At 37.8% G+C, this 23,139-nt stretch overlaps 2 protein-coding genes across 9 annotated transcripts in view; one reads left to right on the top strand and one right to left on the bottom strand.

Annotated features, from left to right (window-relative positions):
- NMNAT2 (nicotinamide nucleotide adenylyltransferase 2) overlaps positions 1-13,502 on the bottom strand; it is a 50,540-nt gene extending 37,038 nt beyond the window's left edge. Inside the window, exons 1-3 of one of the 3 annotated variants that reach the window (XM_072419771.1) lie at positions 13,365-13,502; positions 8,108-8,156; positions 5,412-5,481 (exon numbers count right to left, since the gene is read on the bottom strand). In XM_072419771.1, coding sequence (XP_072275872.1) covers positions 5,412-5,481; positions 8,108-8,141 — 104 coding nt within the window. In that variant the 5' untranslated portion in view covers positions 8,142-8,156; positions 13,365-13,502. Of the gene's footprint in view, positions 1-5,411; positions 5,482-7,952; positions 8,070-8,107; positions 8,157-13,294 lie in introns of those variants that run through there. The other 2 variants (XM_072419772.1, XM_072419773.1) reach the window with 2 other exon arrangements.
- A 171-nt stretch (positions 13,503-13,673) lies between these two features.
- The window catches only part of SMG7 (SMG7 nonsense mediated mRNA decay factor), a 43,826-nt gene continuing 34,360 nt past the window's right edge, over positions 13,674-23,139 (top strand). For 3 of the 6 annotated variants that reach the window (XM_072419766.1, XM_072419764.1, XM_072419763.1), the window contains exon 1: positions 13,676-13,855. In XM_072419766.1, coding sequence (XP_072275867.1) covers positions 13,827-13,855 — 29 coding nt within the window. In that variant the 5' untranslated portion in view covers positions 13,676-13,826. Of the gene's footprint in view, positions 13,856-23,139 lie in introns of all 6 variants that reach the window. The other 3 variants (XM_072419761.1, XM_072419762.1, XM_072419767.1) reach the window with 3 other exon arrangements.

Genomic DNA, 23,139 nt, shown 5'->3' with positions numbered 1-23,139 from the left:
GAGAAAACCCTTTAAACTTGACACACCTTGACTAGTTTGCTGAGAAACAATAGGCCAAGCTACATGTTGACAAATGCAGAATTCTCACTAAGAACTATAGCAGTGGCTTGTTTGCTGTAATTGCCTCTAAAGTATCTGTAAAAAGTATAAGGCTAAGGGAATGATGATTTGTGTTCATGTCATTTTCGTTAGTGTAACTCTTGCAAAAAGGCTGATTTTTATTAAATAATGAATAAACAACAATGGCTGCAAATTATCTTTGTTAGTTTCTAGGGTATCGTAAAGACAATTGACAGTTCTTAATTGTTCCAGCAAATTTTGCTCACATTTTATTGTCACTGGAAGTCTATAGAAGCTATATTTTGATCTGGAAAGGCCTTCATGACTACTACTTTTTCCTATAGTACCTTGTTACCAAACATGATTAGTAGTATTGTGTAACCACATTATATAACCATCATAGCTACTAAATTCATCAATTAACAGGGCAATACAAAAAGGAAGGCAGGTGCTACCTGTAAAGGTTTAGCCGATTTATTGGCCCTGATTTATGAAAGGTCTCCAAGGCTTGAGAGACTACATTTTCAGAAGTGAAGCTGGGTGATCCAGCAAACCTGGGATGGATCTGGTCCAGGATTTAAAGCGTTTGCTAGCAAATAGGTAATGATTTTTAAAAATCCATTCCGTGCTTTCTGGATTACCCAGCTTCACTTCTAAAAGTGTATTCTCTCCAGCCTTGGAGAGCTTTCATAAATCAGGCCCATTGTCTCGATGGACTATCATGATTCTACCTCTGTTCAAAAGTAAAGTGATACCCCCAAATTTGCTGTGTATGTGATTTATACAGTGACCCTACATTACAATGTTAAGGTAATTTGAGTACAACTATGCTGGCTGTTTCTGCAGCAAATTGTCAGGTAGTTTCAGCTCAGATGCCTTTATGGGATGAAGGTTTTAGGGGTAAATTAAAATGATCTACAGCTTTGTCCATACAGGGGCCACAGGTTTACTTTAACACTGACCTCACAAGCTGTGTATGCTTGTAATAATTTTCCTGCCACTTGGCAGCTAAGAGCAAAATGAAGTCCTATGTACTCAGGACTGAAGACATACCTGCTTCGTGGTAGTGAGCCAATACATATATGTGGGTCTTAACCGCAAGGTGTGACACTACACAGAAATGTTACAGCTTTGCCCAAGCAAACTGATCAAGGCATTCAGAAGCTGCAAAGGACGAAAGCTGCTGCAAGCACCTATGGGTATACTTCATACCTTAAAGCTGCTATGAGAATATATAAAGTGAGAGGATTAAAAAAAAAAAGGGGGGGGGGGTTCTGTCAGGTTGGCTGATTCTTCTTTTTAAGACCATGATTATAAAAAAGTAAAAAGGTGGGGAGTGGCTATAGGCCTGTTTCAGAAGAAAGTATGTACATAAAATACATCGACATCCGCATGACATTTTTAGTCACCTATGTGATTTATTTAATTTTTGTCCATTTCACCTATTAAATATATATGCAATAAAATATTGTGAGTCTTAACCCACATGACTGCTTAGTAATACTGTACCATTTCTATTCAGAAATTCTGACTGACAAAAAAAAAACCCTATAAAATGGTGATCCATGACAGCAAAACTGCGGCAAACACAAACCATTTAGGTATGTATAATCGAGTAGGAAAGACAAGCAGCAAGAAAACATCAAGATCATTTTAAAATGTTTCTTTCTTTAATATTGATTTTTAATATATATATTTATTTACCTTTATACAAGACTGTATAGGGTCAATAGAACATTGTAATTTTTCCTTTGATGGGTCCAGAACAGGAGATATGTTTCCCCTTTTTACAAAGCATGATCTCTTTAAACCAGCAGTCGCCAACCGGTGGTCCGCAGAGCAACAAAGAAACTTCCTGTAATGATGCCAGAACCCTCTCCCATCTCCCATCGCAGGCTCAGATCTGCTTGCTAAACAAATCCTGGGGGGACAATAGCTCAGGGGTGTGGACACAACTTGTGTTGCGTCCACAGCCCTGTGCTACTGGGTTCTGGCATCATGATGTCACTCTGGGGGAAGTTTCTTTCCCTTTCAGTGTCACACGGCTCACTGCACATGCGTGGTCTGAGTTTGGTGAATTTAGTGGCCTGTGAGGTCGAAAAGGTTGGTGACCACTGTTTTAAACAGAGTGTGTACTGGGGAAGAACTCCAGAAACAGTAGGAAGCAACTCAGGTTTGCAGTTTTTAGCTTCAGAGCTCTGGACTCTGACATGGGAAGGAAGGTACTGGGTGGGCCTTCTCATTCCACCTAGATACATATCTGGACTTTGTTACAGCCAGACGGGCCATAAATAGCACAGATGTGCTACCAGAGGAGTCTGTCTGCTGTTGAAAAGCAGCATGTAAGAGGAAAACAAGCATGGGGTCTGATCTCTGTGATGAGGAGATGCATATCTCCTGCCGGAAGGCTGTTTTGTGTACTATTGAAATACTTGTACACTGGACTGTACAGGACTTCAGACTCTGAAAGCTTTGGGCTCTGAGTTGATACAAGCTGATAAAAGCTAACTTTAAGTTTAATTTTTGATGAGCTGTGTTGTATTTTACTATGTTCTGCATGCTAGCTGCAGTTGCTGAGCCCCTTCCTGGTCATGTCTCATTTTATTGAAGCATTATCATTTCATAATTTTATTGAAGTAAATTTTAGCCCAAACCTTTTTTTTATATGGTATATCAAATGTTTACCCGAAACCTATTTGCCAAACCTAAAGCAGCTATAAAGTAAAAAAAAAAATCCTGTTGGCTCTATAGAATTTCCACGCCAGTATTAGTAGCAAATGAGGAACAGAATCCTGTTTAAGTACCTGAAAATATTAAACTTTCTAATTGTTAACAGAGGAGAAAAAAAACAAGACAATGATGAACTAGATGCAAAAAATAAGAAGTTCTTCACACATGGCCATCATGTAGGATGTATATAGAGGTTTCAGAACATAATAGAGTAGAAATGAATTGAGATAGATAGGTAGTCCAATATTTCACAAAATAGGTATTCATGGAACAGCCTGGTAATCCAACACCAGCAACTAACATATTTTTTTATAGCTGTGTAACAAATTCTAGCATTTCCAGAATTTAGACAGCAGAACAGAACAGCAGAATTTAGACAGCTGATACTGAACACAGGTACAGGATACAACACGTACTGAAGTCACTGCTAAGAGAAGACTCATCTCCAGATCCCCTAAGTGGGCACGGGAATTCACTGATGAACAATGCCAATTGGATGATTAATTTAAACTTTGTCTATTGCCTTTTTCATAATTGTTCTAAAGAGGATGCTGAGCGAAGTTTAAAATTTAATATTGATGATATATTACAAGGGCACCCTGCAAGACAGATGAACTGATTTTAACCAACAAAATTCTTTATCTCACACATAGTTTTATTGTGTGCTGTAATTCAGCTTTAAGCATACTGCAGGTTTGCCAAGTTACATTAGAAAAGACAAAAGGTCAAATACCCCAGTTTCTTTATAGTTTATCCTATACTACAAACAGAAAAGCTAGAATATGATTGGTTACTACAAAGTCATACTTGTCAACAGTTCTTTGTTTGCACAGAAAGGTATTAGTTTTGAAGATGGGCTCCTGGAGATGTACCAGGTTTCAATATGGATGAGATATCATGGAAGTATTAATTCTAACCCTTGAAATACACAGGGAAAAATTCCTATATACCTGGGTCAGTTTATGATGTATTAAGTGGAATCATGGAGGTACACAGAGGAGGCCACTGCTGTTTGATTGGGAATGATCAGGATATGTTTCTAGAATATATGAAGGTAAACTGGCGGTGCGAGCAGCGTCAATCCAGCTGACCTTTGTGCTGTTGCTAAGTGTTAAATGTTTATAGCCGAGACCATCCAGAACACAATGCTTTGAAATGCATTACCATGGACACAGCCTGCCTGCAGATGGGTTCTAATTTGCATTTTAGAGTTTATCTTGCGCAACTTGTCTAGTTACCTAAACCTCTGGATGCTGGTATCATATTCTGGATGTTAATGGAACAATATTTGTATACACTATCTTAGTGCCACAAATTATTTTGTACCTACTCAGTGTCACATTTTCATACACCAGGTCAGGGCCACTTTATTAAATACCAGCTCACTTCAGTACTATTATTATTATATTAGATCAACATCCCAATTTTATGTCATAAATATATATCAATACAGTGACACATTACAACATAAAACCTCAGAGTGTCACAGAAGTCTCTCCAATACAACATGCTACATTCAGCACTACTTTACATTTTCCTATGATTATTCTCATAAAACTGACATATATTTTAATTCCTGTGGTGATAAGGATATGTGATATGGCATTATCCCATAAATGGTTGATTCCTGCTTAGAGCCCGGGACTAGAATACATTCTCTCATTTTAACTTGGTACTGTGACTACTTGTCTGCTGTTGCTTTGTCTGAGGACTTTGCTCATACACCCATTCTGTCTGTTGTTGACTCTTGGTAACACATGTGCTGGTTTTGCCTTGTTTGTGTGCAAAAAATAAGTGCCAGGCAGAGCACAAATATGACACCCTTGCATTCAATGGAATATGTCATGGCAATGTATAATGTGACAAGACCCTGAAATCCCCATTAAAAAGCACAAAAACAGATTGCTACAATGTGGCGGCACTGCAGAAGCTCAATTAAAGGTAAACTCAGGTGACTCCTGAACCTTGGCATGGTCCCCGTGTATTCTAGGTTGATCAAATTTTTAGTTGCCTTATTTTGGGTGAGAAAAACAATCACAACAATCGCCTCAGGGTACTATTTTAATTGTAATGTGTGCCAAGACCTTTATAGGAACTAGATTTTTTTTCTTTTAAATCCAATTTAGGTCCCTGCCAAGAGTTCTCCACTTTAATATTGGCTGCCAATCACCAAAGATATATTGGGTATGATAATTGCCAGCAGCCTTTCCATATACAGGCACTCTCATCTCTTAACTATTAGCTTGTTTTTACTCCTGCAGCTGAGCTGTTGTGCTTTCCACTGAAGTTCTAAGGGAGCAGATGAGAAAAGAAAAGGGTGTATTCCTAACCTAATTTTGTTTTTCCTTGGTTATAATAATATTTGCAATGCATTACACATGTACGTATCCTTTATCTGACTAGTGAATGGAATACCATACTTCCTATTAAAAGGAAACGCTGATATGTTTCCTTATCCTATTTCTCCTTGCAGCAGCTCTCATATTTTGTTGAAGTAAATATCCACTAGAGGTCCTTACACCAACTAATCTGTAATCCCCTAACTCCAACTACACTGAACTAGTCGGTGGACTATCTGTGCTATCAAGAGACTAAACAGAATGTAAAAAAGAAATGCCTACCTTTGTGTCACAGAACTATAACTGCACAGTATACCAAGCAATGTCCAGCAGATTTTCAGAATAATATATCCTGCAACACAAAGAACATTATATTAACTATAGCTGCACACTGAGGTCATTTAATAAAGCAAAGTGCTATAATCCAAAATCAAGTAATCCCCAATTGTGCTGCATTGCTCTGAATGCTCACTGGATTTTATATTTTCTTCCATGTAGCTGGCATTGTGTCCCGCCATGCCCCTTTTTTATCTCCCTAGTTTCCCCTTGTCACAATCGCCCTGGATTTCTCCAATTTAGCAGAGGCTTGGCATGGTTGCCAGGTAACTCTTACTGTGAAAGACATTCCTGATATGTTAATATGTTTAATACAGCACATTTCTATGTTGCAGCTTTTGGTTAATTTCTGAAGGTCTGACACCTTTACCATATAAACATAAGACATGGTACTGCTTTTTGTAATCTACAATGGATCTAATTCTGTTTTTTGCTCTTTAAATGTAAATGTAACCAAGTAGAACTTCTCTTGTTTTGTATGCTGGGTGAAAAACTCATTATTTTTGTATGAATGCTGCACAGTGCCATTTCTTGTTCTCAGACTCTTGTTTATATATATATATGTGTGTGTGTGTGTGTAATTTTCACTATATGTTAGTATGTCTAGTACACTTCTTGTACTAGATATGCTAACTGATCAGCAATTTTTTTTCTTTGCACATCCAAAACTCTCTTTTTTATAGTGATAAAACATGCTGCTTATACTATGTAGACACATCAACCTTTCCTGTCCTGTAGGGTGTGCTAATTTGTTCTCAGTCTATAAATTGTTCTTCCATGTTATCTTTGCAAACAGACACAAGTTTTGTAAGCAGAATTTTTATATACAGTAACTGGTAAATGGTAACTTACAAATAGCGATCTAGGCAGCAGGGGTGGCTTAGTGGCTAGTACACATTGTGCTTGCTTTATTAAAGCTCTCCAAGGCTGGAGAGAATACACTTTCATCAGTGAAGCTGCGTGATCCAGCAAACCTGGAATGGTTCTGGTCCAGGATTCAAAACATTTGCTAGCAAATAGCAAATTACTTTGAAATCCATTCCAGGTTTGCTGGATCATCCAGCTTTACTGATGAAAGTGTATTCTTTGCAGCCTTGGAGAACTTTAAAAAATCGGACCCAATTTTTTTTGCAGTGCTGGGTCCTAAATTGGAATCCTGGCCAAAAGGCTCTTTGAATGTTTGGAAAATTGAGCACTGAAATCCATTTAAAGTTTCTTTTGTTAGGTTTTATGTCTACACAAGGCACAGGTTTACTTTATTAAAACCTGTGTGTCACCAAGCAGAAACATTTCACCTTGAGTTTTTTTTAAATAGATTATACTGCCAAACATTCCATTTTAGCAATCTGTATTATACTATTATGAAAACCAAAACAGATGCTAATATAAAATAAATACTTTAAAAGTAATAATATGTCATATATATGTGGCCCATGTAACCTTTCTGAGTATTTTAATATATTTTAGTTTTACAGGACTCTTTACAATTCTATCATTGATGTGTGTGTGCAGCAGACATTTTATTAAGCTAAAACAAGAATTCAAATTTACAAGCCTGTTATGAAAATGTTCATATGCATTTAGAATTGGACAATGAATTCATCTGACGGTAGTAATATTCAGTTCAGAAACATTTTGCCAACATCACAGCCTACAGTTAAATTAATGTTTTTCATCTTTTTTTAAATGTATTCCCCAAGGCAAACTCTGTACTTTTATAAATCAGTCATTTGTCATATCTTGTAAAGGAGACATGTCTACGGTGTCACAAGGTACAAATTCAAAAAGTTTTCTGTTGCTATTATAAATTAAATGCACAGTTTGCAATACTGAGCACAACTCAAGTGATGTGAAAGATTAAGTGGGTCATGCACTTTGAGATTCATTTAGTGAGCAAAGCTGGTGATGATAAAGTGCAACACTTCCTACAGAGGTTCCAGCATCCAAAAATAAAATATACAACCTGTTTTTTTTGTTCCTGATAATGTGAGTGGCTTAAATGAAGGCCACTAAAGTTACACTTTTAAAAATGCTTGATCAGTCATTACTGCAGAAAGGGACAGGTGATGTCTCTTCTGCAATAATGTCCTGCTTACTGCCCTGGGGTTCTGGCAACAAAGCTGAGATGCATGTGCCAGGGATGAATAAACTCCTGTGTGGGAGTTCAATTATCCTGAAAGCTGCTGATCATATTTGGAAATAAGATGTTTAGTTCTGCTTTAATGGTAACATCGCACAAATCCAAAATGGCTGTTGCAGTGGTTTGACCAATGCATAAATATTCAAAGAACATGCAGATCAGGTAGTCATCTCTAAAGTCTACCCATCTTTAGACATATTTCCATATTATATCTATTGAATGAATGTACATGTTTGAATCAACACTAACACTTAAAGTCTCTTTACTTTAATCACCAAATTCTTATATGCTTTAACCAGTTAAATTCAATCTTTTTAGCTTTTAATAAAACACTTGGTGATCCTCACACAGAAGTTCTTTGTTCACATATGTCCTGCTACTGTCTCTCAGCTCAGTGTTTCCCTGTGACATTATCCACTGGTTGAGACTACAAGCCTCTATACAGACGTATTTTGTACAATCATTTTTCGCAGTTTGTCAGGTTCGAAAAACTGGTCCTCACCAATGATGTACATCCAACACTGGAGTGAGTGCATGCAGACAGGAAGAAGCTGGAAAGAGGATGGAGGAGACATCCAGTTTATGTAAGAAAAAAAACAAAAAAAATATATTTTATGAAAACAAAACATTGCATTTATATATGATACGTAGTACTTTAAAAAACATAGTAAAATATACAGTGGTACCTCGGTATAAGTCCGCTTTGGAATAAGTCCAATTTAGTGAAGTCATGTTTGGGCACAAAAAACTTTGCTTGGTATACGACCTTTGTGCTAGAACTTGTATGGGTCAAAATGAGTCATAACACCACGTGCTACCCTTATTTACCTCTCTCAAGACAAAGCCACGACTGCCCACGAGCTTTAGTACGCCAGTTGCTACCATTCAGTGAACAACCCGCGCTAGAACTCCAGGAATTACATAACATCTCCTCCTCCCTTCTCAGCACCATCCTAGTAGGCACTCAACTCTTCTCAGTTAGGTAAAGTGAGGTTAAATTTTCATTTATTTCATCGAATTGCTTTTGTATTGATGTTTTTTAGTATTAAGCAATGTTTAAATTATTTCATACAGTCCCATCAATATATATTATGCCAATAACAATAGGATTTTTTTTCATGGGAATGGATTAATCATTTTCCTTTTTATTTTTTTTATAGGAAAAATGTGTTTGGTATAAGTCCTGTTTGGTACAAGTCCAAGGATCTGGAACAGAATAAGGACTTATACCAAGGTACCACTGTAATTAGATAAACTTTAAACCATCATTCCAGCCAATACGTGCTGCCATTCTATATCTTCTAGGTGAGATTTATGTGATAGAATCCCCATCTACTCCCATTCATCCAGTTAATCAACACCAGCTTAATCATACTGCTGCAAATTCTTTCTGCAAAGGCTGCAGTGGGTGGACAGAGCAGAAAACTTAACAGGAACTAAACTCATTGGTGGGTGTTCAGCTTCTGCCAAATTTATTATGACACATACTTACCTGTGTGCAGCTACCCTGCAGCAATAACACGTTCAGGACCTGTCATTGTTGCATCCTCAAAAGGTGCTGTCTTTGCCGCTGGCTCCATGGTGGACTTCTGTGAAGATGGCAGTTCCTTTCGACCATTGAATGGCCACTGATAATGTAACTCTTGCACGTAAGGAAGAGTTATAGTACCTCTGGAAGTTGGCTGTATGTCCAGCAACGCTGCTCACAGAGCTGGATTCTAGACCATACAGCACATGAGTTAAACAGTGTGGGGCTAAAACAAAAAACACCAGGAGCCAGGGATTTATTTTTTCACAGGAGACTTTGCATATCTCTTGCCAATTAGCTCTTCATCCTAGCAACTTCTTTTATTGAGTTTAGGCCTTAAATTATGTAGAAATTATACAGTGGTCTAATACCTTAAAGTTTAATTTCATATGGTTACTTCGTAGAATATTATTCAAATCGGGACCACAGACTTTAAAGTTATTAAAAAAAAAAAAAAACCATCCTTATAAAATTTGCCTCTCTATTGTCCTTTTTATCACAGGGTTCACTGCATGTTTTTATCGGAAGCTTTTTGTCATCTAGTCTACCACTATTCTCAGCGTATCCGCAACATGGGATTATTTTAAAGAAAAAGGATGAATATTACACAGTATTATATTAGGATGATGAATAAGAGATTTCATTATTGATGTTTTTTTCCTGGTCTCTCCAGCACTCATCAAAGCAATCAATAAAGCAAAATTTGAAGAGCGTCAAAGTAAAGCACATCAACACCACCAGCAACTTAATTCAGGCAGTCTGTATATATACCTGATAATATCTTCAAAAAAAAAGAAAACATAAGACAAAGTCTAAGTCACCCTTGGTATTCAGGTGGAACAATTGCCTATAATGTGTTAGCAGACCAGCTGGAACTGGCAAATGCTGGTGCCAGTGATAAGTGGTACACAATATTCAGGAAATGTAAAGCAGCAAAAACCATAGCAGTAGCACATTCAGAATACAGGCCAGTGCCAGCAACAAAGGAAGAGGTGGGTACCAAATCATTAATAGGAGAGTCAGAGTACAAGCTAAGTTTGGTAAAAGATAGGCAAGATAGATGTGGTAAAACATTATATGTAGAAACAGAGCACAAAGGAGCAGGTCAGGTTAAGTAAAAATTGAGCAAAAGTACATAATAAGTAATGAGAAATCCAAAAGCAGGTCACAGAACAAGATGGGTCAGGAACAGGAGTCAAACTAAATAACCAGCCAGGGGGACATAAAAATTTAGAGGAAGGCAGTTCGGCACTAATGCCAGTTCTGAGCCTAAATGGCATCATTGCCAGGAATATGCACCCACACATACCATTAAGTGAGTAAGCAATCAAGTGCATTCATGCACACAGGCATGAGTCCAATATGCACAACACTGTGCACACAAGCAGAGGACCGCACCGACACACATGGTATGAGGTTGGTACAGCACATAATCCTGACCATCTGCATCTTTGTATGGGCAAAGTACCAAGCATGATAAATAAAATAGAATTTCTGCATTAGTATGAAGAGCATATAAGATCAGAAATGGAAAGTAGAGTTTAGTATGCTTTTCCTTTAAATACAGCTTTGGGTATTGGAGCTTCTACATTTTTTTTCTTTACACATTTAAGCCTTCTATGTTTTGGATTTGGAAGGGAAGAGATAGGGACAGTAGACATGTTTGGTGGACACTTCATTCATGTTCTGCATAGAGAATCTAAAAGAGGAAGGAGGCAGAGTTGGGAAAGGGAATGTTTTAAATAGTAGCTTCCACTTGTATCCAAAAATAGGATCAAAATTCCAACATACAGTATCTGTGTTCAGACCACTGGAAACAAAGCTGAAGATCTGAATGGTGGTGTACAGCCCTCATGAAGAAATCTAAAGATGCCCCAAATACAGACTAAGGCCACGTGCTTGTAAGTAGAAATTGGACATGTGCCACTGTTAGGCTACGTACATAAGATGATTCCCATCCGATAATTGCCTCGGGGATGATTTCTGAAGAAAATCTGGCGTGAGTACAGCGCTCGTTGTCCGAAACACCATCCTGGCGGATTCACAGATGAGGAATGATCATAATGAAAGTGAAGCGGAGAGAGCACAGCGGGTGCCACTTCATTGTTCTCCCCCTCCCTTTAGAACAGAATGGTGCTGTATGTACAGCGCTAGTTCATGCATTGCGCAGTCTTTTGTCGTTGGAAAGGATCGTGAAAGATCCTTTTCAACGACAATTATTGCACATGTGTACACAGCCTTACTTCTTATAAGTGAGGTGCTGTAACTTATTATCTTTAATAATGATAGTGGACATGAATCAAACTATAAAAAGGAAAGGCCTATAATCTCCAGGAGGTGGCTGTGGACTGATATACCTAAAGGTGCAAGTTCCTAAAAAATAGATATGGTCATTTATGGCAGCTTTGCTTAAAGCAGAACTTTCACAAAGAAAAGCCCTCAATCCAGGCACAAACTGCTTTCTTGCTGCTCTTTTCTTCCCGGGCCGTACCATTTAACGCCCCCATCTTTGCTCTTCCTCACATCACCCAATCTTGCACCACGCAGACATATTATTGGGTAATGTGTCTTCCTCCAAATGTGATTTGATGATTTCACTGCGCCTGTGTCAGATCAAGCGTTTTTAAAAAAAAAATACATTAGAGGAAAGAATTGATCTCACATGCTTGATGAAGGAGCAGCCCACAGCCTCCTGGAATAAATGACGTAAGTATCCCAAGAGGCTGTGGGTTTTCCCTTCAGTCTTTACCGCCATGGCAGTAAAGGAAGAAGGGGAGGGGACATTACCCCCCAAAAAACACATTTTTTTCAATATTAAAAAGGGAGAGGCATTCTTATATATAATTTTAAAAATGTGATAATGGATCCGCTTTAGCAGCCTTGACAGAAGTAAAGGTTTGTATCAATCATTAGAACTGGCTGAAGTGCTTGGTTTGAAGCCTAAAAAATCTAAACCTAAAAAATCACAGGCAGCCCCTTCCGTAGTAAAACACACTAACCTGCCTGTTCACAATTATTAAAGCAGAAATAAACCCAAAACTAACCTAAAACAATAAAATCACACTTACCTTCAATCCCTCGGGAGGTTTCTTCCATCGGGTCCCGCGTCGTCCCAGTATCTGTTTCAGCCCAGCGCAGAGGAAGCCGTGTTCGTCTTCCTACGTCACCTGATCTGGGACTGTGCAGGCGTGAGATTGGGTGACGCAGATTGGGAAAAATCTTGCCGATCTTACTTGCCAATGCTCGGGCATGCGCAGGAGCAGCCAAGAGCCTCCCAGGATGCATTACATAGGTATCCCGCAAAGCTCTGCGCTTCCGCCTAGGCGATCAAGAAGTAAGGGGGTAGTTATGCACCCTTTTTAAAAAAAAAAAAAAAAAAAAGAGTGTTGCATTTAAAAAAAACTCAACATTTTTACTTTAAAGGGTTGTCTTTTAAACAAACTCCCCTCCCCTCCATCCTTCAATGATATCTTCATGAGGTATTCTTCCAGGTTAGGGATCCTCAGCTATCCTGATGAGGAAATTCCCAGGAATGTTCCCAGGAGTTAATTTATTGCCGGCAGCCAGCTATGATGGGTAAAGGTATGAGGATGGGATGCTGCCTCCAAAAGTCCTCAGCTTTCAGTTAGCTGCACTGAGCAATGGACAGAAACTTCCAGCAGCTAAGGGGCAGTCACTGGATGGGTGCTGGGGGTAGAAATACTGCACAATTGGTTAATATTTGCCTTAACAGAGCTATAGCTCTTTTCCTTTTAAATTGGGGTGTGAATTGCCTGTGTTGAGGAGATTTGGGGCTTTTGAAGCTGGTATTAGTTTGAGACACTTCTAAAATTATTCAGAATTTATTAGGCTCCTGGGACCTGTAGTTGACCTCCTCCTGACCTGCAATAGACCTGAAACCCATGTTGTTAGGCTGGGTCTACGCGGACGTGTTCCCCAGCATATAACCTGGGGCTGCAACATTTTAAAGCAAGGTCTGCTTATACACAAACTATTGTGTATAATACACTTCAGTATGACAGGTCCTCTTGGGAACAAGATTCTCCTGCACACTGGGCCCACGGGAGTTTACTTCCTTCACATGTTTGGCATACAAGAAAAGTGTAATTGTGAGATATAAATAACCACAACGGTTTAAAATGATTATATATGCTTGGTTACATAGAGAGCCTTGAACAGCGAGGTACATTCAGTGTCAGAGCCAATCTTCACATAAACAAGAGCACCTCACCGACGACCCAGGGCAGCCACTGACGCACTAAGCAGGCCCAGCGCCGCCGCGCACAGTTGCCTTGGTGACCACTCAGCAGTAGAGGCCAGGTTGCTATAGAAACCGAGTCCTCTCTTCCTCTCTACCTTGCCTCCTACCCCGTCGTGACGTCACTCCCATGGCCTCGCGCTTTACGCAAGCGCGCTCAGGCGGAGTAGGCGTGACTTACAGAGTGTGCTTGGTAGCTTCAGCCGGAGGGATATAGCGGACGCACAGGCCGGAAGTACTGTTCTCAGAGCTGTTTCCGGAGGGGAAAGCGTTCAGTGGGACTCTCCGGGGGGTTGGTTGTCAGGGGGACGGGGGGGTTGCAGGCCCGGGGCCCCGAGCTGTTAGGCGGTGGGGGCCCGGAGAAGATGGCCGAGTCACGAACGCCGAGAAATTGAAGCCGCGCGGATAGACGGACCGAGAAAGCCCCGGAGGAGGATGAGCCTGCTGTGTGCGCAGTATCTCCGGTGAGGGCACACTGTCAGCTGTCACATTGCAGAGCCAGGGGTGGCCGGGGGCTGCTTCCTATCCTGGGGACCATGCTGTTCCTGCCGTGTTCCCTACTCCCTCCTAATACCGAGCACCAGGACAGATAGCATCCCCCTATGTGTGCTCAGCCCTAGCACATCCTATGGCACACACCTACAGCCCCATCACCCCCTAAATTAAATATATATTTATATATACTAATCATTCCTTCTACACCCATCACTCATCTTTATATATCATACTACACCCATCACCTATAGTTATTATATTATATATATCCTCATCCTTCCTTCTACACCCATCATCTTTATATAATGTATAACATCCTCATTCATACTACACCCATCACCTATAGTTATATCATATATATATATATATATATATATATATATATTCATAAATTACAATATACTGATCACTCACCATCATTATATAATATATAACATACTAATTCATACTACACCTATCACCTATAGTTATTATATAATATATACTACACTGATCACTCCTTCTCATCATTATATAATATATACCATCCTTATACTATGTCCTTGTACTATCCCAATACTATACAATATCGATCACCTATAGTTATTATATGATATATACCCTTTTCCTTCCTTTTACAATGATCACTCATCATCTTTATATAATATATTACATCCTAATTCATACTACACCGATCACCTATTGGTAATATATCACATACCCTTATCCATCCTACATCGATCACTTCTCATCATTTTATAATCAATAATACACCATCACCTATAGTTTTTATGATATATACACATACCTTCATAATCGTATCATCATAATTCGTATCATCATAATATAATGTATAACATCCTTATCAATACTACACATTCACCTATAGTTATTATATCATATATATACCCTTATCATTCCTTCTACATCGATCACTCATCATCTTTATTTAACATCCTTATCAATACACTGATCACCTATAGTTAATATATAACTTCATAAATTGCAGAATACTGGTCACCCATCATCAATATATAAGCTTGTAATTTTTACTATACTGATCCATCTGTAGTTATTATATACCCACTTAATTAATAATAGACTGATCAACTATAGCTTTTGTGTAATATGTATACCTCCATATTTCACACTAAACTGATTATCCGTCACTGTTATATAAAATATAGCATTCTAATTCATACTATTCAACCATCACTATTATATAGTATATACTTACCTAACTGTTACTAGACTGATCAACTGTCATTTTACATCACATCCTATTCCATACTACGCTGATCATCTGTACTTTAAAATTGTCATATTTATACCCCTTTAATTCACACTATGATTACTGATCACTATTATAAATATATAATCTGCTAATTCATACTACACTCATCAACTGTCATTAATATATTACATTCTAATTCGGTGTTCTTCCTAACTCCTCTTAGCTGGGTGCACCACCTGGCCCTTTTTAGTAACCACCCGCCTACAGCTTCTGCCCACCCAGCTTAAACAAAATTCTGGGGAAAACACGGTAATTTATACTAGACTGATCAACTGTCATAATATATTACATATCCTGCTTTTTAATACTACACCCATCAACTGTCATTATTATATAATACATATCCTTCTTAATAATACTACACCCATCAACTCTTATTATATAATATGTACACTCATCAATTATCATTATTTTATATCGCAATCCAACATGTACTAAACTGATTGACCATCATTATTATTTAAAATATAACCTCCTAATTCATAGTGGACTGATCAACCCTGACTATTTATATATAATTTCCTACACATACTGTTCCGATCAATTGTCATTATATAGTATATCACATGCCAATTCATGTTTCATGTTTTTCTGACCAACTATCAACTGTTCTATACTCTGTAACCCCCTTAGCCATCATGCTTATCAAATATTATATAGTATATAAAACTCTAGATTATACTGTACTTATCATCTATCATTATTTAGTATATATCATCCATCAAACATTACTGTTATATATGTGTGTGCAGTGGTAACACATTTTATGGAAGGCACACAATATCATAGTTGTGTCACCTCTTAGATTATATTCTATCTGCTCATCTATGTTTATTGTATAGTGTATCACCTCTTAATTCATAGTATACTAATCGACTATCATTATATATCATCTCCTATTATATACTATACTGATCACCTATCATTGTTATATAGTTTGTGTGTTTGGTAAATTGTATGGAAGACACAGACACAGATGGTTATAGTTGTATGACTGCCTAGATAAGTGTATAATGCTCATCAATATTTATCATATGGTATGTCACCTCCTAATTAAATATATATAATAACCGACTATTTAATAGTATACTGATCAGCTATCATTATATATCACCACGTAGTTTGTACTATACTAATAACCCATCATTATTGTATTTCTTGTATGTTAGGTTCAATTCACAAAACTTTAACATCAATCTCATACACGTGACTGTAATCTCCAAATTTCTTTGAACTCTAAAAATAGCTGTCACTTTTTTAAAATTAGGTATAGATGTTTGACTGCCTAGATTATAGTATATTGCTCATCAATTTTTTATAGTGTATCACATCCTATTTAATACAATAATGCCCAACCATCTTTACTCTATTTTATGATATCCGGAACTGTCCAGATATAATAACTTTCATGGCTATATCACCACCAATTCATTGTATACACCTCACCCTTGATATGTGTGTTCAGCTATGTTATATACAGGTCACCTTCATACCTGTATAACTTTCTAGTCCATGGTATGCTGCTGAACATTTATCATATATAGGAGTGGACTAAATTGTGGAAGTTTATGTAAAAAATGTGTAAAGATTCACTTATTCACTCCAATCATGTGAAAAGAAACATGCAGTTTATTTTAGCTGCACATTATTGGATATTTCAATTAAATATTTACACAATTTGTGTGGCCAGTTCAAATCCTTTAGCAAGCCAGCCTAATAGTGTGTTCAGTCACATTAGTCATAGTACTAACCGGTTCCTTTCATAGCTGTATCTCTTCCCAGTTCATAGCATTCTGCTAGACTCATCATATGTAGTTTGTGTGTTGGTCCACTTATGTGTAGTACGCTGGTCATTGAACATTAGACATATCCTCCACTAATTAATGATTATCGATTTATGTATCAAATGTGTTCAGTCTACCAACACCTAATTTACTGACCACTCACCATTATTTTTATCTTGTATTTATATAGAGCTTTACAAAAGGGGCTCACAATCTAATGTCCATACCATAGTCATGTGTCATTCACACAGCCTAAGGCCAATTAACCTAACTGCATGTTGTTGGAGGAAACCGAAGTACCCAAAGGAAACCCACACCAACATGGGAGAACATACAAACTCTATGTAGATAGTGTCCTGACCAAGAATTGAATGTGGGATCTAGAGCTGCAAAGGCCAGTGTGCTAACCACTGAGCCATGCGGGGTGAATTTCTATCTGGCCACTACTGGTGGGCAACTCAGTTGCTTTTACAGGACTATATATATTTATATACGCATTCTCCTTTTTTTTTTTTTTTTTTTTTTTTTTTTTTTTTTTTGTCAGCATGGCTAAGTCTTGGCCAAGGCACACAGTAGTAAAAAAGAAAAAACACAGTATGGTATTTAACCTTTCTTTAAGTATTAAAAAATGCCCGGGTTGTCATTTTTGGTCTGCATATTCAGGTTGTCTGATTGCAATCCTTTTCATTTTTGCTGTTTTTCTGCTGTTTGTATAAATCATATAGTTTAGCCTACTGTATTATAATATTGATTCCTTGGCTTTTGCAGTATATAAAATGCAACAGTATTCTGCTGCCTACCCTTCATAATTTATAGAGCATTTTACTGCAGTAATAAATGTGATCTTTCAGTGGCATATGGCATTCAGTAAAATTCATGAACCCATAATGCAGGCATGATTGGCGGCTGCCACTTTGCAGATGTCTGCCTCTTGGTGCAAGCTTAACAAAATGACTTTTCTAACGTTATTCTTGTGTGCCCAGTGTCTACTACTCACCAAATAGTTTTATTACAAAGTTATATTTTTTCATAATGGTCAACTCAGAACAAAATTCCTGTTCTGTATTGATTAAAGCTGAGCTCCAACCTTGCACAGTTGTACAGGCTCCTATCCTCTGAAATCGCCTACTCTAACTCTACTCAAAGCTTAAGTAAACCCTGGTCACCCCTTCTTTTGAAGGCCTTGCCACAATCTTGGCCGGGCCAGAATGACATAACTCCCGCATAGGTAGTCAGGAGTTTATTCAGCATTATATCGGATATATATTATATCCGGCATTGGCGGCTATTCCTGACGATATACAGATGAAGATTATATATTGCAGATTGGACAATGCCTATCCCTTTCTGCAATAAGGACCATGTACGCAGCCTTGGTCTATGTACAAATCTCAGATGTTTATTGCCCAAGGTGAGCAGTTGTACTCGTGTGAGAATCTGACACATGTACAGGGGTCACCTGATGTCGCTCATTGATCCGTCAGGGCGGATTCATGAACGACCAATCCATGGCGGCTATACAAGGGAGGATAGAACAGGGGGTGCTTGTTTCTTTCCTTCTCCCCTCTCCATAGAACAGAATAGGTGCTATGTGCGCATTTGTTCATTTTTCACTGAAAACATAAAAGATTTCCAGCGACAAAAATGTTGTGTGCACGCTGCCTTACTTCTGAGTTCACAATATCTCAATCGCCTTATGGTTTATTTATTACAAAATAATCTTAAGGTGACTTATGTTTTTTTTTGTTTTTTATCTCAACGGTTGTCAGCAAGGATGCTCATTGCATGATCTGTAGATTGAGCTTTCATGTGTCCACAACCAATAACTTGCTTTGACACACTCTGTATTTTAGTGAAATTTGGTTGTGTGTGGAATAAATATAACAGGAATTTTTTTTTTTGAAATTGTAAATCTTTAAATTGTAATTTCAATGTTATTAGTAAAGCTATGGTAGTTTCTCTTTGTAACTTTTATCATGTACAGAACTGGAGGAAAGTCCATATAGAGACAAATTTCCCCTGCTCTGTTCAGCCATTAGGAACAATGAAAATATCCAGGGATAGAGAATCATTGGAGTGCTGGTACTTGCAGTGACCCGAGCCCAGCATCTCAACAAAATTGCAAGGAATGGTATGAAATGGTTACTGTATTCAGCTAGAGATGAAGCCATATAAGTGAACCTGTTCCGTGCTCTGCATGGGCGAGCCAAGCCACAGGTTCTCTTTAAGTACCTAGCTATTTTAATTATTTATTTACTTTGGTAATGATAGCTCCATAATGGTGCAATCAAGAAAATGACAAATATTGTGCTGGCAGAAAGCTTAAGCTGAATGAACCCTTCTGACAACAGAGCTGATTAGGAGAGTGCCAGAAGATGAGCATATCTTGTGTGTGATGCTTCAGAATCTTTACCCTTTCGATATCTGAAAGTAGACTTTTTAGAAAAGACATTTCAGAAAAAAGTACTGATAGCCATATGTTAGCTAACATTGCTGTTTCCTGACAGCCTCTTGTTTCTGTACTTGCTGAAGTATATAGTTAGGTCCATAAATTTTGGACAGACAACTTTTTTCTAATTTTGGTTGTGTACATTACTAAAATTAATTTGAATTGAAACAACTCAGATGCACTTGAACTGCAGACTTTCAGCTTTAATTCAGTGGTTTGAACAAAAAGATTGCATAAAAATGTGAGGAACTAAATTTTTTTTTTTAACACAATCACTTCATTTTAGGGGCTGAAAAGTAATTGTACAAATTAAAAAGCTGAAAATAAAAGTTCATTTCTAATACTTGGTTGAAAACCCTTTCCTGGCAATGACAGTATGTATTCTGAAGTTTAGTCTTCAACAAATGAAAATGCATGCTCAATTGGGTTCAGATCAGGTGACTGACATGGCCATTCAAGAATATTCCACTTCTTTGCTTTAATAAACCCCTGGGTTGCTTTGGCTGTATGTTTTGGGTCATTGTCCATCTGTATTATGAAACGCCTCCCAATCAATGTGACTGCATTTAGCTGGATTTGAGCAGGCAGTATGTCTCTGAACACCTCAGAATTCATTCGTCTGCTTCTGTCCTGTGTCACATCATGGATAAACACTTTCTTGCCATCATTCTGGTAAAGGTTGATCTTGGTTTCATCTGTCCAAAGAATGTTTTTCCAGAACTGTGCTGGCTTTTTTAGATGTTTTTTGAGCAAAGTCCAATCTTCTATTCTTGAGGCTTATGAGTGGCTTGCACCTTGCAGTGCACCCTCTGTATTTACTTTCATGCAGTCTACTCTTTATGGTAGACTTGGATATCGATACGCCTACCTTCTGGAGAGTGTTGTTCACTTGGTTGGCTGTTGCGAAGGAGTTTCTCTTCACCATGGAAATGATTCTGTGATCATCCACCACTGTTGTCTTCTGTGGACGTCCAGGTCTTTTGGCGTTGCTGAGTTCACCAGTGCTTTGTTTCTTTCTCATGATGTACCAAACTGTAGATTTTGCCACTCCTAATATTGTACCAATTTCTCAGATGGGTTTTTGCAGCCTAAGGATGGCTCTTGTTTCACCTGCATGGAGAGCTCCTTTCTCCACATGTCTGTCCACAGCAAAATCTTCCACATACAAGCGCGCACCCCCCTCCCCTCCCCAAATCAACTCCAGGCCTTTTATCTGCTTAATTGATAATGACATAAAGAACGAATTGCCTACACCAGCCCATGAAATAGCCTTTGAGTCAATTGTCAAATTACTTTTGAGCTCCTGAAATGAAGTGATTGTGTAAAAAAAAACATAGCTGAAAGTCTGCAGTTCAACTGCATCAGAGTTGTTTCGTTTAAAATGAATTGTGGTAATGTACACAACCAAAATTAGAAAAAAGTTGTCTCTCCAAATTTTTATGGACCTAACTGTAGATAGTTCACAAGCATGCACCCAATAAAGTCTGTAGTGCTGACCTTATGCATAGGAGATTGTCTCAAAGTCCATTTAGTTAGTTAGGTGCCTGGCAGTTAACGGTTGTAGCCTACATAATTCTCTTTGAATATCTTTCTCTTGAGAGAATACAGTTTTTACTTCTGACTACATAATTCAGAAATAAAAATGCTTAAGATTAGCTATGTCCTCACATGTTTTGTTTCTGCACTGGACACATGGAATACTTTTACCCCGCTATAGGCCTAAGCATGTACAAAAATTTTGTTTTACTGAGTTCACTTCTTTGTAAAAGTGCTAGCACCCCCGCCCCATAGGTAATGGCTACCTGAGTGATGAAATACCATTAGTTCTTCCTGTGACTGCCCTGTGTTAGATGTAGATTTCACAGCACATAATGTATCCATATAAAATGCTCAAACTACCTCTTTATAAATGAGCCCCTATCTTTTATGCGTGGTAACTTAACCCTATTAAACCTCATTGCCACAGGCCTTAAATTACAACATCGTGTTTCACTCATTAGCCAGAGTTGCTAGCCATAGATAGAAGAGAAGAAAGTTGACATGATCAAAAATGTAATATCGTCTGAAGAAGTATAGTAACTAATCCAAGCCATTTGTCAATCTCCCGCCCATTCTATTGATTATGTGTTACTTTACAGTAAGTGTCCATGGGCATTATTTACTTGTGTTTCAAATGCATTTGGAATATATGTTGATTTCATATTTTATTGAGAAGAGAATGTGGCAGTTCAGAAGCTGCAATTGACTTCCTTTTAATTGTCCTGTCATTTTTTGGACGCAGCATGTCTTATTGAGATACATTTAAACTGCAAGGAAAGCAGGCCATGCGCAGCCTTTTCTTGTCCGATGCCATGTTTGCCAATCCAACATTTGATGCGGAAAATGAAAACGCCCATATACACATACCCATAGAGGCCTGTTTCCCCAATTAACACTACTGCACATTCCACTCTTTCCAATGGGTAGCATGGGCTTGTATATAAAGGCGCTGATCATTGATTTGTTTTTTTGCTGTTTTGCTCTCATCAGTGAACTAATAAAGGGGCATGCTGGGGAATCCAGCTGATAACGGATTCAGTAGTCTCAATAATAAATTGAGGCCTTGCCACAAGGAAACTTTTGCAACTAAATTCATTAGGTAATTTTGTGACCCTTCTAAAATCTGATTTCTGATGATGTATTGTAGGAAAAGGTTTTTCCTGAATGCTTGTGACAACAACTAATGCTTGTGAATCAGCTTGCTGTTTGATAAAACACTGGTGAACATTTGTAAACTCTAAGACAGGCATAGACAATTCTCATGAGCCAGATGGCCAGCTCACCAATAAAATAAGTGACTAACTTTTTGAGAATTTCCTGTTATCACTTAAGCATATATTTCTTTCATCCTTAAATGTCCAAGAAAATGCAAGTCAATCACCCCATTATTGAAATACCTTCAATCTTTGCTGGCATTCTTCTGTTTTAATTTACCCATTTAACAAACTTTTACCTATATCACTAATTCTTTAATTTGTTGTGGTTATAGCCTTTTGTAATATGTATTGTTCATCTTTCAGAATGAGTTTGTGCTTTTGAATTGAGGTTTTGGGACAAAGCAGATTACAGCATATGTACAACCTTTTTTTTTCCTAATCCTAAATAAAGTAGGACATTTTTTAAAAAAACCTTGGCAGTTCACTTTCATATTCACTTCCTGATATCTTTGCATTATTAGGGAAATCTCATATTGTCTCTAAAACCACTGTCAGTGTGTCCATTCGAAGATTTCCTCTTTATTCCTGTGCTAGTGGCAATGTGAATCCAGGTTCTATTCCATTTCTCGTTAAAGTGGTGGTCAAGCCAAAAGTAAAGACACGGACAGCAATAAAAATCTGATGATGGTTCTGGTCCCTTACCACCTCTCATTGCTCCATCGACAAAAATGTGTGCATGCTGCGCCAATAAAAATAATGTATGTCTTTGTGTTGGCAAGGAGTGTTTGAGGTGCTGTTAAGAATGAATGGCAAGTGTAGCAATGTGTGTTGATATAGATAGATATATAGATATATATATATATAGATATATATATATATATATATATATATATATATTTATATATATATAATTTTTTATATAAATAATATATTTGTATTGCACCCTATTATAGCTTGAAAATTGATAGCTTCCTTCCAGTTGTTAATGTAAATGTTAATGTTTATGTATAAACACTTGATTTGTTTACCTTATCAGTAGTTAATATTGAAT

The sequence above is a fragment of the Pyxicephalus adspersus genome, chromosome 8, assembly GCF_032062135.1.
Source record: "Pyxicephalus adspersus chromosome 8, UCB_Pads_2.0, whole genome shotgun sequence".
Classification (NCBI taxonomy): Eukaryota; Metazoa; Chordata; class Amphibia; order Anura; family Pyxicephalidae; genus Pyxicephalus; species Pyxicephalus adspersus.
The sequence above is the reverse complement of the archived record's forward strand: the minus strand, read 5'-3'. Positions and strand labels throughout refer to the sequence as shown.